General features: G+C 36.1%; 2 protein-coding genes across 2 annotated transcripts in view; one reads left to right on the forward strand and one right to left on the reverse strand.

Annotated features, from left to right (window-relative positions):
- Positions 1–6291, forward strand: part of LOC127410394 (beta-1,4-galactosyltransferase 6-like) — a 35647-nt gene extending 29356 nt beyond the window's left edge. The window contains exon 9 of the mRNA XM_051645639.1: positions 1503–6291. Coding sequence (XP_051501599.1) covers positions 1503–1650 — 148 coding nt within the window. The 3' untranslated portion in view covers positions 1651–6291. The remainder of the gene's footprint in view (positions 1–1502) is intronic.
- LOC127410418 (transthyretin-like) lies at positions 5787–11500 on the reverse strand. The gene is made up of 4 exons (XM_051645676.1): positions 11395–11500; positions 9159–9298; positions 8536–8671; positions 5787–6524 (listed from the first exon to the last, which is right to left on the reverse strand). The coding sequence occupies exons 1-4, from the start codon at positions 11455–11457 to the stop codon at positions 6417–6419; spliced, it is 447 nt and encodes a 148-aa protein (XP_051501636.1). The 5' UTR covers positions 11458–11500; the 3' UTR covers positions 5787–6416.
- Between the last annotated feature and the right edge of the window lie 4385 nt (positions 11501–15885).

Genomic DNA, 15885 nt, shown 5'->3' on the forward strand with positions numbered 1-15885 from the left:
CATCTTCAAGCGCTTCTTTGTGATAGCAACGGCTCAAAATGTAAGTGTTGCCACCTTGTGGACCCAATAATTAGTGCAAATAACTCCATGTGCATTCTGCATGTTCAAAGACGCACGGATAGAAAATTCGGGTTGCGCGCATTCAGTGCTCGCGCACTGTACATGGATGCTTGGCGTCTGAGCGAAGTATACTTTTGGCTTAAAGCACAGGAAAGAAATGTCATATGTCGTAAAATGGCAAGAGTTTTACCATCATTTGCTGAGCGATTGTACATGCCACTGGACAGGAACACACACAGTTCCTAGACTTCCTAAAAAAGAAATGTATTTACTAAATATTATACGAGTGATATAATGATATACTATATGACTTTTAATGAGTTAGTGAAATCTACCTCACTGACGAAAAAGCCTTGTACAAAAATAATGTACTATACTAGTTAAACCATCATGAAGATGCACCAAACATACACTTTTTTTTTTATAAAATGTTATTAACCTCACCATAGCGAATTTTGCCAGCTACCTAAAAACAAATGAGTTACCTTGGTGTTGGCAAATTGACAATCATGAATCGGCACATACTAAAGCCCGTTCCACCCAAGAAATCCAGGCCGAGAACGGTTTGTAATCGTGCCGTGTTGAACTGTGCTAAAGTAGAAATGCTACTGGAAGCGTTCCTCACCGCACTCTGAACCATTCAGTCTGATGATGGCGGGGGGGGGGGGGCATCGTAAAAGTGTCTTTAAAAGTAGTCCATTTGACACATACAAGCACTGTAATCCAAGTCTTCAGTAACAAAACAATAGGTTTGTGTGAGCAACAAAATTTAAGAAAATAAAAATTTAAATCGTTATTCACTGATAATCTTCCCCCTTCACCAAAGCTCGCGTCTAGGCCACGTTTATGTCCAGAATTCAAAAATGGACTCCAGTTCGGTTATTACACAAGTGACAACCAATGCTGTTTTGGTGTCAGTGACGCACTGTTTTGGAATCTGGATGCAGGCTTCTGCAGAGTTGAAGATTACCGACTTAAATTTCGGTCTGTACCTCACAAAAAAGTTATCTTATGCTTTTAGAAGTCATTTGGAATATTTTTATTATTTATTTTTTTATTATTGTGGTAAAGTATGTTGTTCAGAAATTTGAATATTGCAAGAATTTAAAAATCTTGAGAGTGAAGAGAAAGTAAATAATTACAGAATTACAATTTTTGGGTGAATTATTCCTTTAAGATTTGGAGGGTGACATTTTGTTTTCTTTCCACTGCATTGTTCGATCTTTACCGCTGACCTATTTACACTTGGCCTGACCTCAAACCAAGGTTGTATGCATATGTGCCTGTTGGTATGTAACCCAGAGTGGATTGACCTACGCTTGACAAAAGCATATTTACAGTAATAACTTTATCGATCTTTGCATATTGTAGATTATCCCAATGACATGCTGGAAACATGATAGCCTGAGTTCAATCTCTCTCTCTCTCTCTCTCTCTCTCAGGTACAAGTTGCTAAGGTACTCAAAAGAGAGGCAGCATCTGGACGGCTTGAAAAATCTTCAATACTCTCCAGAAATCTCTCTGAGCAGCTTGTATAAAAACATCACAGTGAATCTGAGTCCTGAGCTCGCCCCCATAACAGAGTACTAACACTGTGACACTGGGGTCAGGGTGGAGGAAAGCGTGATGTATCGATGCCAAATGTCCTTAAAAACAGGAGTGAGGAGGGCAATGGCCGGTCTAATGCACAGTTAATTGCGTGATGTGTTTATGTGTGTGTGTATATGTTAGATCACTGGATCATATCTGTGAAGGTGTGTAGCGTGACTGCGTACGTTTAATTGCACGTTCCTGTGTCCATGCAGGCTTAAGTGAATCAGATCACAACACATTCAAAAAAAGGTGGGGAGTGCCAGCGTCAACAAATCAGATGTTTACTGCAAAGCCTTAATTGAATTTTATAGGCTATCAGACTCTGTAAATCCAGTCATCTGTGCTTACATTGTCGAAAGCTTTGTTTTACATTACAACAGCACTCTTGATGCCAATAGACATTTTTTCTTGTTCTGTTAGTATAATTTTTTATACATATCTTTTTTTAAAGACAAAATTTGTTTAGAAGTCAATGCAGTTTAAATGGATGTATTTTAAATCTTAAATTCAGCTTTAGTTACACATTTTCTTTTATTGAGAGATACATTTCACTCCAGTGGTGTGTTATAGGGTTTTTTATTTCAATCCCATGGCTATACAGAAAGCTGTGACACGTGCATGCATGACCCAGACTCCCCTGTAAATAACTGGCTTTTTAAACAATGCTTTAGCTTTGTCCCCTAAAAACACATGCAATTCCATTGGAAGCACTCTTCCTTTTGGCAGCTAATGTTGTTTTGACCTCTGTTAATTTAATAATGAATTTTATTTTATTATTTTATTTTTTTTGTTTATGTTTATGGGTGTGGGATTTATTTTGACTGATAGACTCAAAAAAATATCAGTGATGACCATTAGAATGCAGGAAAATGAATCAAAAACATAGAACATATATCAGTACCAGCTGCATGCCTTTATTTTTTGTTACATGATTATTTTGTCTTTAAAAATAACTTTTTTTTATTATTATTTTTTATTTTTATTTTTTTTGTGATATTGAATGTTTATTTTTGTCTTTGCTTTTGATACAGGAATAGTTCAACCCAAAAAAGAAAATGTAGTCATTATTTACTCACTCTAATATAGTTCCAAAACTCATATGACTTTCTTATGTGGAACACAAATGATATATATTGAAAGATTTCCAATTTGCTGATTTCATTTGCTGATTTCAGTACAATAGCAGTTGAAAGTGACTCACTTTAAAACTTAAAGCACCTAAAAGTGTAGTTGATGTGGCCTGTATCATATTTCAAGCCTTCTGAATACATATGATCACTTTGTACAATGAATAGACCACATTTGTTTTGACATTGATAAACTGTGTAAATCACATATAGCGACACTTTAATAACATCAGACCTCATTGGTTCTTGTATGATGACATTATGATGTTGGTCACTAGAAGAGCAAGACCTAAAAAGATTTGATGCTATTGACGTGTCGCTATATTGGATTTTAGCTCAGTTTACAGTGATTTGATATTGATTAGCAAGTCTGTTCATTATACAAAGTAAGTGTATGCCTTCAGTAGACTTGGATTATGATGCACGAGTCACATGGACTACTTTTATGACAGTTTTGGGTACTTTTGTATGCTTTAAATTGAGTCACTATCAACTGTGACTACATTGAATTCAGCAAATGGAACATCTTTAAAATATCTCCTTTTGTGTTCCTCAGAAGAAAGTTGCACGGTTTTTGGAACAACATGGAAGTGAGTAAATTATGACCATTTTTTTTTTTCTTTTTCATTTTTTAGGGTGAACTATTTTTTTAATAGCAGTCATTCTCCTGTCTCTGTTTTGGAGTGCACTCCAATGTAGTAGATGAAGTAAAGATTCGACTGAAACGATAACAAGCTGTTTACGAGAGAGAGTTCATCTCTCAGGTCGTTCGCAGTAAGTCCTGATCTGATGACTGGTCAGGTTTACAGCTGCTAAAGCCAAAACGCCCTCTGCAGGGTTTGGCGTGCTTCTCAACCTGTGTGTTTTTTGTCTGTCTGTGTGTGTAGCTCTCAGTGTGAAGTACTGGGCGGTATTGTGCTCTGATCTGACCGCGAGTTGAGCCAAGATGAGAGAGTGACGTCTGCGTTGCTCTTGAATGGCATTTGAAGTACACTTGGGCCATGATGACTTTATTCTGTTAAAGTTTTGAGCATCACTGAGCATAGGAAAACGACACCTAGACTAGTCTTTTTGTTGGTACATGTTTGCCTTTGTTTATCATTTTATTGTTTTGGAGTTGTTGATGTACCATATGTTGCTTTAATTTTGTCTGTTAAGTTATATATATGTCCTAAAAACTGCTGTTTCATAGCCTTTTTCATATAGAGTGTATGTGAATGTGTGCGTTTGTTTCAGTCTACTCGGAGAATAACACACCAGTTCCCCATGAGCGAGATTATGTCAGCAGCATGGTTTGTGACACTAACTGAACTCTTGACACTTGAAGTTGAGACACACTCACAGCTTCAGATCCTAGCTAGCAAGATCTGTGAAAAGCGCTTTATTTCACCTGCTTCAAAAGCTGTTATAGGGTATAATCTTTCTCTCTGCATGTCCTTGAGGCATAGTTGAGCCATGGCTTCTCTGAGGACATCTGCTTTGTCTTTTTCTGTGTGTGGATGCTCTCTTAGGCCCTAGTGCACACTCTGAGAACTTTTGTACTCCAGTCCCTTATGTACTTTTCCTTATGTGATCGTTTCCTCCAGTGCCCAGTCTGTTGTTTACGTCACTTCTTAAACCGGCAGACCTAAAGGCTGGGCCTAATTGGGCCCGGTTACTGTGTTTACGGGTTACAGAAATCCACTTGACCAACCGTGACATGGAATGGAAAAATCCTGTCTGAGTGGAAACAAAATATAATGGACTTAGACTGAGGTTACTGTTGCCAAAGTCTGATTTTCCTCTCGTTCTGCATAAAAGCTTTGACCATTCTTCATAAGCTTTGTAGGGTGAAACTTAGCTCTTTAGGACATCAGCTGGAATCTTAAATGTTCTGTCCAGTCTAGCTTCTGTTTAATATGAGTTTACATTTATGTTGAAAGTAAATTGGTCACATTCGTATGCAGTCTTATGTGAAAGGATTGCAGGAACACAGCAGGAGAAACCCTCGCTTTTCCCCTGCACATGGCCCACAAATTTACATAAGCAAATTATATAGGTGCAAGATCTTATAGCTTCTAGTTTGGTGCCGAAGATGGGATGTTGACACAGTGAGCTATTGAATTACGCAATGGGTGAGATCCATTTATAACCACTTATACTTACTGTTTAATGTAGAAATAGAGGCGTCTTGGAACAATACAGACTTTCAAAGGGGGGAAATTTAGTTTTTTACTTTACACAATCTGATCTAAGCTCATTAGTTTCCAGTATGCTCAAGTAAACGAGTATTATTGCACTGTGCACTTACATAGTAACAAAATAGTTTTTCTTACGCCCCAATGAACTAATTGACCTTTAGCGACTTGTTTTAAAGGGGTAGTTCACACAAAAATGAAAATTATGTCATTTACTAACCCTCATGTTGTTCCAAACCAGAACTTTCCTCTGTGGAACACAAAAGGAGAAATTAGGCAGAAGATTGAGACAGTCAGTCCCCGTTTACTTTCATTGAATGGAAAAAAAGAGCTATATCAACATTTTTCATAATTTTTTCTCTTGCATTCCATGGAAGAAAGTCATAGGGGGTTTTGAATGACATATGAGTGAGCAATTTTTGGGTGAACCGTCACTTTAATCATTAGCTTTTTGCGCACATTTTTGCGCTTTTATTTGGGTTACACAGAATGGGACTGATAGTTGCACAAATTGTTCTTAAACTGAGGTGAGTTGCAATATATGAATATTGAATGTCACATTAATTCTTCTGGTGGTGTCATGCCCATATTTCCCTGATTTGAAGAATTGGCTGATGCCAGTCGTGTTTCCTGTTTAAATGCATCAGTGAGACTGCTCTGGAGTGATTGTTTATGTTTTGATCTGGTGGTTAGTTGTAGCTTTTGAAAAATATTTGTTCAATTCTGGTCTGGTTTAGATTCATCTCATTTCAGTTCCCACCCCAAACTTCCCTCTCATATCTGCCCCATCCTGTCCAGCTGTCTTTTGAAAATATCCAGAAACAATAGAGAATTTTAAAAGAGGATTTATTATTCATCATTACAAATCTGTAATGTAGAGTGTTACATTTTTGCAGTATTCATATTTGTGCCTTGAATTGTCTTTTTTTATTTATTTATTTTTAATTACATTTTCATTTTCGCATTGTTTGTTGAGATGTGCAGTGGGGTGCGTGTGGATGATGTTTCAAAATAGAATTGGGTGCGCATTTACATTTTCTTTTACATTTTATTCAGAGTTTTTATTTGAATCTGGAGCTATGTCGATAAACCTGAAATGTTTGCTTGTCATTGATTCGGAACTGAAAAACATGAAGACCTTCCCTGTGTTTGCGTTTCTCTGTTGTTGAGGGTCCACTTTAACTGTAACCAGTGTGAGAAGCAGAATCTCTTGATGATGTCTGCTTTGATATGTACAATCCTGGTTCCAGATTCACTTTTCTTTTGTTGGACTGGTCTGTTCACTACGTTACGCTCTGTAATGATCATTAAAAGACTTTATAGTTGAAAACTTACACTGAGTCTAATCTCTTTAATTGGTGTGGCTGGAGAGAGTGGGGTCGTTGGGTGTCATGTAATTTCTGTATGTACGGGGTGTTGATATGGACCCTCTTACAGTGGTTCTGTTGGATGTGTGTTGTCACTCATGTGCTTTGATGACCACAGCTGTTGTAGTGTATGAGAAGGGGCTCAGTAGAAGTGCCAGAGTGTAATGGCGATGGCCCTCGGCATGAGCCTCAAACACCACCTGCAAACACAATAAACACTGAAAACACCTGCCAACCATCTCAACACAAACACATCTGGTAAACATTGGTGTCTTCATATATATGTGTACATTTGTCACCTCACAGGCTCTTTGGGCCTATTTAATCTTGATCTTTTCATGTGTTTTAATTGATCGGATCTGATTGGGTACGCACATTCCATTTACTCACGGCCACATAAATAGATATAAATCCAGTCTACCATTCCAGAGTTGTATGCAAATATTACAAGAGTGCACTTCCATGATGACAATTCTGCTAACGCTGGGCAGCAAAATTATGCTATGATTTCATAGATCGTTTTGTATCTAAGTTTAAGAGAGTTCCTGTGGCAATTTTTTTACACACACTACCAGTCAAAAGTTTTGAAACACTTACTCATTCTTTGTTAATTTTTTTTTTCTTCACATTTTAGAATAATAGTAAAGTCATCAAAACTATGGAATAACATAATTGGAACTATGGGAATTATGTTGTGACTAAACAAAATCCAAAATAAATCAAAACTGTGTTATATTTTAGCATCTTCAAACCTTTGCCTAGAATTTGCAGATATGTACTCTTGACATTATCTCAACCAACTTCTTGAGGTATCACCCTGGGATGCTTTTTAAACAGTATTGAAGGAGTTCCCATCTATGTTGGGCACTTATTGGCTGCTTTTCTTTATTATTTGGTCCAAATAATCAATTTCAAAAACATTTTTTTTTTATTACATTTCATTTTTGTAATGAAATAAATTAATATGGTGGCACAATTATATTTTTGTCTACAAAACTAATTTCAAACATTTAAGCATACGCCTTCAGATCAAAAGATTTTTAAGATCACGAGAAACATTTCGGTCAAGTGTTTCAAAACTTTTGACCGGTAGTGTATGTCTCCATGATTGTTTCCTCGCATGTTGATTGTGAGGCTCCCAAACTTATATATGCTGACATGGTCCTGCTTGGTAAGAATATGTGGCATTAACCACCTCGAACGGATTGCGGATCCGACCAGTAAAACGTATGAATTGACCAAGTGAAAATACTCCCTTTTATAGTAGATGTCAGTACCTCGTTACATGAACAAAGCCTATGTACTATGCATGTCTGTACGTATGGGTTGTCCTTGATTGATCTGCCATTCTCTTATCTAAAATGTACTGTGTGTCTATAGAAAACAAGATGTAGGTTCTTAAATATTTACCTCCCCACAGTTAATATAGCTCTTGGTTCTCATCCAAGACAATCATTCAGGGTATTATTAATCTACCGATGTTGTTCCTCAATAAGTATCTGGAGTCAAGTTTACACAGCACTGCAAATTCGGGAAGATCTTTCAAATATGGGGTATTAATCTATATAACAAGTGATGGTTAACCCATAAAAAAAGTCATTTACTCAACCTCATGTTACTTCAAACTGTTTAAAAAAGACTTTGAACTGAGAAGAGATTGAACTGCTTCCCACCACCACTTATATCACTTCAGAAAACATTAAACCACTTCATGGATTACTTTTATGCTGCCTTTATATGCTTTTTGGAGCTTCAAAGTTCTGGCCACCATTCACTTGCATTGGAAGGACCTACAGAGCTGAAATATTTTTCTAAAAATCTTTGTGTTGAGAAGAAAGTCATACACATGGGGTGGCATGAGGGTGAGTAATAATGAGAGAATTTTAATTTTTGGGTGAACTGTCCCTTTAAATGACATAATTTTAAGTTTTGGGTGAACTAACACTTTAAAGGTGAGGTCCATTTAAATAATAATAATTAGAAAATCTGACTGTTTCTGTGAGCTATATAAGTTAAACAAACAGATTCTTTTGATATTATTATTATTATTTTTTAGTAACATTTGTATTTTATGCATTTATACCTAAAGGATCACAAGAGATCAGTTATCTTAAATATTAATTCTTCAGGTGTTTCATTACAAGAATAATCCATCACTTAGCAACCAACAATTGCTCATGAATATAAGAGTGCTGTCACAGTGCTACTTACATCAGCCATCTGGTGGAAAGGAGTACGACCCTCAGCCTTCCAGTAGGTTTTAGTGTCAAACTCCACCCGATACACACCAGGAGTGAATTCCTGCTCGGTGATCAAGTTGTGCACCTCACCAGCCATATCTACTTTCCTGTGTGAGAGCAAGAAAGATACTTGATTGTAATAAGATAATAATAACAGGGACAGGGAAAAGAAACCACAAGGAAGATTGATATGTGAGGGAATGAAAACATGCAGAATGTCTGACAATTGCACAATTCCTTTAAATTTCTTTATTTACAGTTTACCAAGTTATCATTATTAAGTAAATCATTCCTGTGTCATATTTTGAAGTTTAAAATCATTTCTTTGCAAGGAAACCATACGCCTTTTTAATAGGTCATAAAAACAGTATCAAGTTAATAATGACAATTGTTGTTTTTTTTATTAACACAATTTCAACATGATAACTTAATAAATATCCTCCATAAAAATATAAACATCTATAAACCCAAAGCATTTTCTTTCCTTCTTTAGGTCAGAGGAAAGTTACAATTCAAAATTATGTTTACTAATACAAGGTCTCTGTGACCTCAAAGAAAATGTTAGTCAGAGCATGTGGGTTAATGTGATCCTACCCACTGGCAATCTTTTCCCATGTTTCACCCTGACCCTGGCGGTAAACATCAAGAGCCACATTTCCAGCTGGAATGCCTTTCACAGCATCCAGAATCTTTACGGTCAGAGGACAGTGAGCATCTGAACCGCCATGAAAGCCCTGGGACACAAGTCAAAGCCATTCGGAATCAGTGTGCATACAAATGTCAGTCTTATTTGTATAGTGCTTTTCAGAATACATATTTTTTTTAGAGCAGCATCACTGAAAATAGTGCCTAACAAATATCCGCCAAAGGCGACTGTGGAAAGTAAAAATTCCCTACAAAAATGTTGGAACAAAACTCAAGCTGGGGGGAGCCCATCCAACACCGGCAGGCACATAAATGTTCATTATCCCTTTAATGAGCATTTATGTGTCTGTCGGAGTTGGATGGGCTCCCCCCAGCTTGAGTTGTAGTTAGCCCAAAAATGAAACTTCTCTCATCATTTACTCCCAGATGTGTATGACTTTCTTTCTTCTGCTCAACACAAACAAGGATTTTAAGAAGAATATCTCAGCTCTGTTGGTCCAAACAATGCAAGTCAACAGGATATAAAACGTTGAAGCTCGAAAAGCAAATAAAGGCAGCATAAAGGTAATCCATACGACTCCAGGTTAAATCTACTGTATATCTTCAGACGCGATATGATAGATGTGGGTGAGAAACAGACACATTTTTAAGTCTTTAAATCCACTTTAAATCTCCACTTTCAAACAGCCCTCCTAAGAGTTCTTCTTTTGTTTTTGGCTATTCACATTCTTTGTGCATATCACCACCTAGGCAGAGAGTAGAATTTATAGTAAAAATTATTTCTATTTCTATTTATAGTAAAAAAGGACTTAAATATTGATATGTTTCTCACCCACACCTATCATATCACTTCTGAAGACATGGATTTAACCACTGAAGTCATAAAGATTACTTTTATGCTGCTTTTTTGTGCTTATATGAGCTTCAAAGTTTTGGACCCTGTTTGTATGGCACTACAGAGCTAAGATATTCTTCTAAAAATCTTTGTGTTCAGCAGAAGAAATGGCATGAGGGTGAGTAAATGATGAGATTTTTGTGTAAACTACCCCTTTAAGTGTTCTTTGATCATTCTAAGCACTGTGGTGAATTGTCAGCTGTAGTATGCAGTTGATTAAGCACAATCGTGTCATTTGGCAGATGAGTCTTGCTTGTTTAGGTCTGTAAAGTCAAATTACTTTTCTTTTTAATGGATTGCAGTAGCTGTATATCAGCTCTGACAGTTTGTGGGGTAAGTGACCGCTTGGACATACAGTGTGTATAAGTGTTTTTTTCCAGGTACAGATAGAGTTTACTGCAGCACTTTGTAGTATGGCAGAGGGTACATAACCTTGTGACCTATATGTTAGCCTGTCCAACAACTGAAAGTACCTTGTTTCACCCAGAAAGTGCCAGCTAAGTGGATAGTTTATCTATCTATCATATACATTTCATAGATTTTGTGTCTCTGCCAAGTTAAATATTACTTAAAGGTGCTGTAAGCGAATGCAGCCATTTTGCTGACTTCAACCACACACCCTCTATCCTAAACACTGCCCTTTTGTCAGCAATCCCAAACGTGCAAAATGACAAATGACGCATTTCTGATTGGTTCGTTTTCTCATCAGCTAAAAAAACAAAACAAAAAAGCGTGGGCCAGCCCTTATTCTATTTTGACAGATGTGATTTTTTAGGACAACTATTTCATATATATATATATATATATATATATATATATATATATATATATATATGTATATATGATAGTATAAATATATAGATATAGATAGATAGACCTGTCAGATTAAAGTCAGTTATAGTACATGTAATTGGTTAAAATTTTCAAAGTTCTTCATTCTAGGAGGTTTATAACCCTTAATTGTAAACCACTACAGAGGGTAGAAAGTTTATCTTTTAGACGTCTTTTTTTTAATTAATCACTCTAATCATGAAAATGTTGTCCTGAAAAAATATGCACAGTGTATATTTATTTTTACTTTAAACATACAAAATCTATCTAATTAGAACTCTTTGTAAGGTTTGGTAAACAACATACAACGAGAGAAGGCAAGCAGAGAATTAAAATTTCACTTAGCATTGAACTAGTTACTTCACTTGTTATTCAAACTTTTAATTTCACACCTCAATATAAATAGATTAACATCCAAAGGTATTGGTCTATTCTACACCACTGAGTGATTTAACTTACCACTGGAGCAGAAGTACAGAAGGTGAACAGAGATGTAAGCACAAAAATCACTGCTTTAGCCATGTTAGAGCAAGACTGCAAGAGATAGCATTCATAATGCCCTTTATACAGCTGTTGACCCTGCAGTCAGGTGACTCAAGGGGGGTATCTACAGCTCCCTGTTGACATTGTAAATAAAGAGGGGAATGAGTAACTCCATACAAATTTGACTGAATGGATTTTGTTAATCCAGTTTAACCAATCAAGGACATACCTTATCTCTTTGTTTTGTTTTTTATTTTATTAAACACAACCCAAATTTGTGTACTTCCTACACGTTAATTTCCAATGATCCCCCACTCAGTAGTAAGATCTGATTGATTGTTTTGCTTGTCTGTTTGCTTTCTGGAGAACCTAATCGACAGGCGCACTAGTGAAATATTTCTGGACAGCACAAATTTTAGGGCCTGAGCTCTTATTGACAGTTCAAAGAAAAGTGTACGGTTAACTGTTGAGAGGCGGGCACACACTATTTTTTCCACATATTTCTATGTTCTAGCTGTATCGCCAAAGGCATTGAATTACTAAGTGGAGAGCATCAGTATTTTTTGCTTGTGTGCAGTACTGACTTTATAGCAAGGATGTAGGTCTTGTCTTAACATTAGTAGGGACATATTAAAAACATTCCAACTATACAGATATTTTCGTATATTCTGTTAAATTGCATGTTGTAAATTCGGCAACAGTAGATCGAAAGTTTTGCTGCTGAAATCGGTCTGACCAAATTTTAATCACTGCCCTCCAGTGGCTGAAGCTGGAAGTGTTGCCTAACATATAGGCACATGTGAGTATGGCGATGGAATTGTTTCATATTAACATACAAATGGAAAGAGATTCACAACTAGAAAGTTGGTTCACAAATAAATGGAATGAGATTTATAAATATATGTTAAGAGTTTCACAAAAATAAAGTGAATTCACAAATAAATAAAATGATATTTGCAAATAAAAAAATTATTTACAAATATATATTTTTAACTCACAAACACAACTCTGTCCAGCATTCATTTGTGAATCAAGCACATTTATGTGTGGATCACTTCATGTGCATTTGTGGATCGCTACACGCATTTGTCGATTTTGAAACAAATCTACAAATAGGTGGACTCCACCCATCGTCTTCTCAAGCCAATCAGATCATTACTCGGACCAATCGCAGCACATTCTATCTTCAACCAATCATGCTTCGTTGTACAATCAGGGCAGGACCAGAGTCACAGAGCTCTCATGAGCATGGAATCAAATCTCATTCTTTTAATTTGTAAATTGATTTCATTTTTGTGAAACTCCTTACATTTATTTGTGGATCTCATTCAATTTATTTGTGAACCAACTTTCTATTTGTGAATCTCTTTCCATCTGTATGTTAATATGAAACAATTCCATCTCCATATGTGAGCTTCAGTTTCAGGTGAAATGTCCAGGTCAAAAGCGAGCTGTATTTTAGTAATAATAATAACAATAATATTAATTCCTTACATTTATATAGAGCTTTTCTAGGCACTCAAAGCACTTTACATAGTATTTGGTATATTGGTGGAGAGTAAAGTGATGTAGCCAATTCACATTTATAGGGAACTATTTGGAAGCCATAATGGATAGAGGCAAATGGACAGATTTGGCCAGGACACCCCTACTATTTAACGAAAATTACCCTGGGATTTTTATAATGACCAAAGAGAGTCAGGAACTCAGTTTAAAGGTGCACTAAGTAATTTTTTCCTCATTAAAAAAGTTTTACTCCTAATAGTAATTTTGAAACATAGGTATAAAATCATGAGCAATCACATGAGTTGAAGACTCCAGTCATATCAGTAACCTTATAAAAGCTGTTTTATTCTACATGGACAGGGTCTCCTCATGGGGGCTGCCATGACCAGCCAAATTTTAAAAACTTTTAATTTAAATTTTTTTTATTAAAAATGTTTCACATTCAAATTTAAAAGCACACCATTTACACATACTGTGGACTAACTGCCAAAAATTGGTCAATTTTTTTTCTCCAAATAAAATAGAAATAAGACCATAATATTCATAATTAATATTGTACATTTTTACAGTCTTATGATGAACAGAAGCCATTATAATAATTTTAAGCAGGTAATTTTGGTTCTGTTCACCCCATCTCCCTTCAAATAGTCTTATTTTATTCCACTAGATGGCAGGAAGTACTAGAAAAAATATTTTTTCCTCTATCACCAGAAATTTAGGTGCCGCTCTAATGCATTTTAGCCCTCACAGATGTGCTCGTCCATAGACATTCAGTCTAATTTTCAGTTTTTGCACCACCCCCTTTTTTCATCGAATATCTCGGCCTCTGAGTGGACTTGAAGCTCAATCTTTGTGTCATTAGAAAGTTAAGACCCTCCTCTTTGCAATAATGTACAAATAACTTTTTATAATAGTCAATAACATATATTTCTCATAATTTGAGATGCTTTTCCTATGGCACTGCACATTTTGTTCTGGACATCTAAGATATAACATTGGATTATTCACACAAGCAAGCTCACAGACAAGTAATTAATGGCTAATTTTTAGAGTCCTTCCTATTGTAAAAGCAGATATAAAGTTTGTAGCTATTTGGGGCTTACAGCAGCAGTTATCGGAGACATTTGTATATTGCTTACAAATGTCATATTTCACTCTATGATTCTTTTGGAAATCTTTTAAACTGTGGTATTACTGCAACAGAATAACTGTACAATCCCGTTCCTGAGAATGAGTGCTTTCACTTGATGTATGATTTGTCTATTGAAGTGCTATTTTAAAGACTTTTATATTCATATTAATATTTCTACCACATAACCACTTGGTGGTGCTTATTTGCGACGCAGATGATTTAAGGCCTTATACTGTTATTTTAAGGAACATAAATGCAGAATTGGTGGTTATCTTTGAAAAGTTCAGATTCTAAGCTTTCAAACGATACCACATATGCCTGCCTTATTTATACGGGGACTTGAGCATTTTAAGCGTACATTTTTTTCTCGATCTAGCGCCCCCTTTTAAACCCGCCGGTGGGTCCACAGAGTTTAAGAGCTTAATAACTGCCTTGATACTGGACACTTTCCCTTTTGAATTAAATTATCATGGCTGACAGTGAATAGTGAATTTCTACTATGGCATCGGAAAATAAAACTATTGATTTTGAATGATGCTGCATCCGCGCCACTAGGTGTCATTGTGGGTCCAAGATGACACAAATTACCTTTAAAGTCTCATTCGAAAGATGGTGTCTTTTTACATTATAGTGTCCCCGTCACTATAGGGGTGCATTAGAACCCAAATAGACTGCACGGTGAGCACCCCCTGCTGGCCTCATTAACAACTCTTCCAGCAGCAACCATAGTTTTCCCCAGGAGGTCTCCTTTATTCAGGCTCAACCCTGCTTATCTTCAGTAGGTAACCAGGTGAGAGCTGCAGGATCATATGCTGCTGGCACATGATGTTGGAGTGCAGTTAAAGGAATAGTTCACCCAAAAATGAAAGTTCTCTCATCATTTACTCACCCTCATGCCATCCCAGATGTATTTGACTTTCTTTCTTCTGCTGAACTCAAACAAAGGTTTTTAGAAGAATATCTCAGCTCTGTAGGTCCACACAATGCAAGTCAACAGCGTCCAGAACTTTGAAGCTCCAAAATGCACATAAAGGCAGCATAAAAGCAACCCATATGACTCCAGTGGTTCAATACATGTCTTCAGAAGTGATATAATAGGTGTGGGTGAGAAACAGGTCAATATTTTATGGTGAATTATGTAACCTTTTTTGTCAAAACATTTTCTACTATCCCTGTTTATTGTTCATTGACAACTATAAGTACGCCATTCATGGGTTTACCTTCCCCACTAGTAGTGCAGAAATTACATGCTAAACCTTTAAGTAAATTTTTACTATAAATTCTCCTCCCTGCCCTGTAGGTGGCGATATGCACAAAGAATGCAAATTGCCAAAAGCAAAAGAAGAAGAAATCTTAGGAGAGAAGAGTGCTTAGGATGGCTGTTTGAAAGTTGAGATTTATAGTAAAAAAAAAAAAAAAAAATGTAAAAATGTATCTGTTTCTCACCCACACCTATCATGAGGGTGAGTACATTATGAGAGAACTGTCATTTTTGGGCGAATAATCCCTTTAACAGAAATGCAAATTCTAATCTAAACACCAATGAGGGTCAGAAATTTACTTTTTATTATTATTATTATTATTAAGGGGCAATATTTGTCCCCTTGAATTGATTTTCTATGTCATCTTTTTATGCAAAATACTTATAAAATTAAATCAGCAATAAACTTTTTGTGATACATTTAACCAGGGCTAGATTAAAATATATCAGATGATACAAACAAAGCAGAATTAATTACGAAGGCAATTTTTACCCCCACATTTTAAATTTAGGGGGCATATTTGTCTCAATCAGAACCTTTCTCTCAGAGGTTGCTCACGCAACGTGA

This window comes from Myxocyprinus asiaticus, chromosome 19, assembly GCF_019703515.2.
Source record: "Myxocyprinus asiaticus isolate MX2 ecotype Aquarium Trade chromosome 19, UBuf_Myxa_2, whole genome shotgun sequence".
NCBI lineage: Eukaryota > Metazoa > Chordata > Actinopteri > Cypriniformes > Catostomidae > Myxocyprinus > Myxocyprinus asiaticus.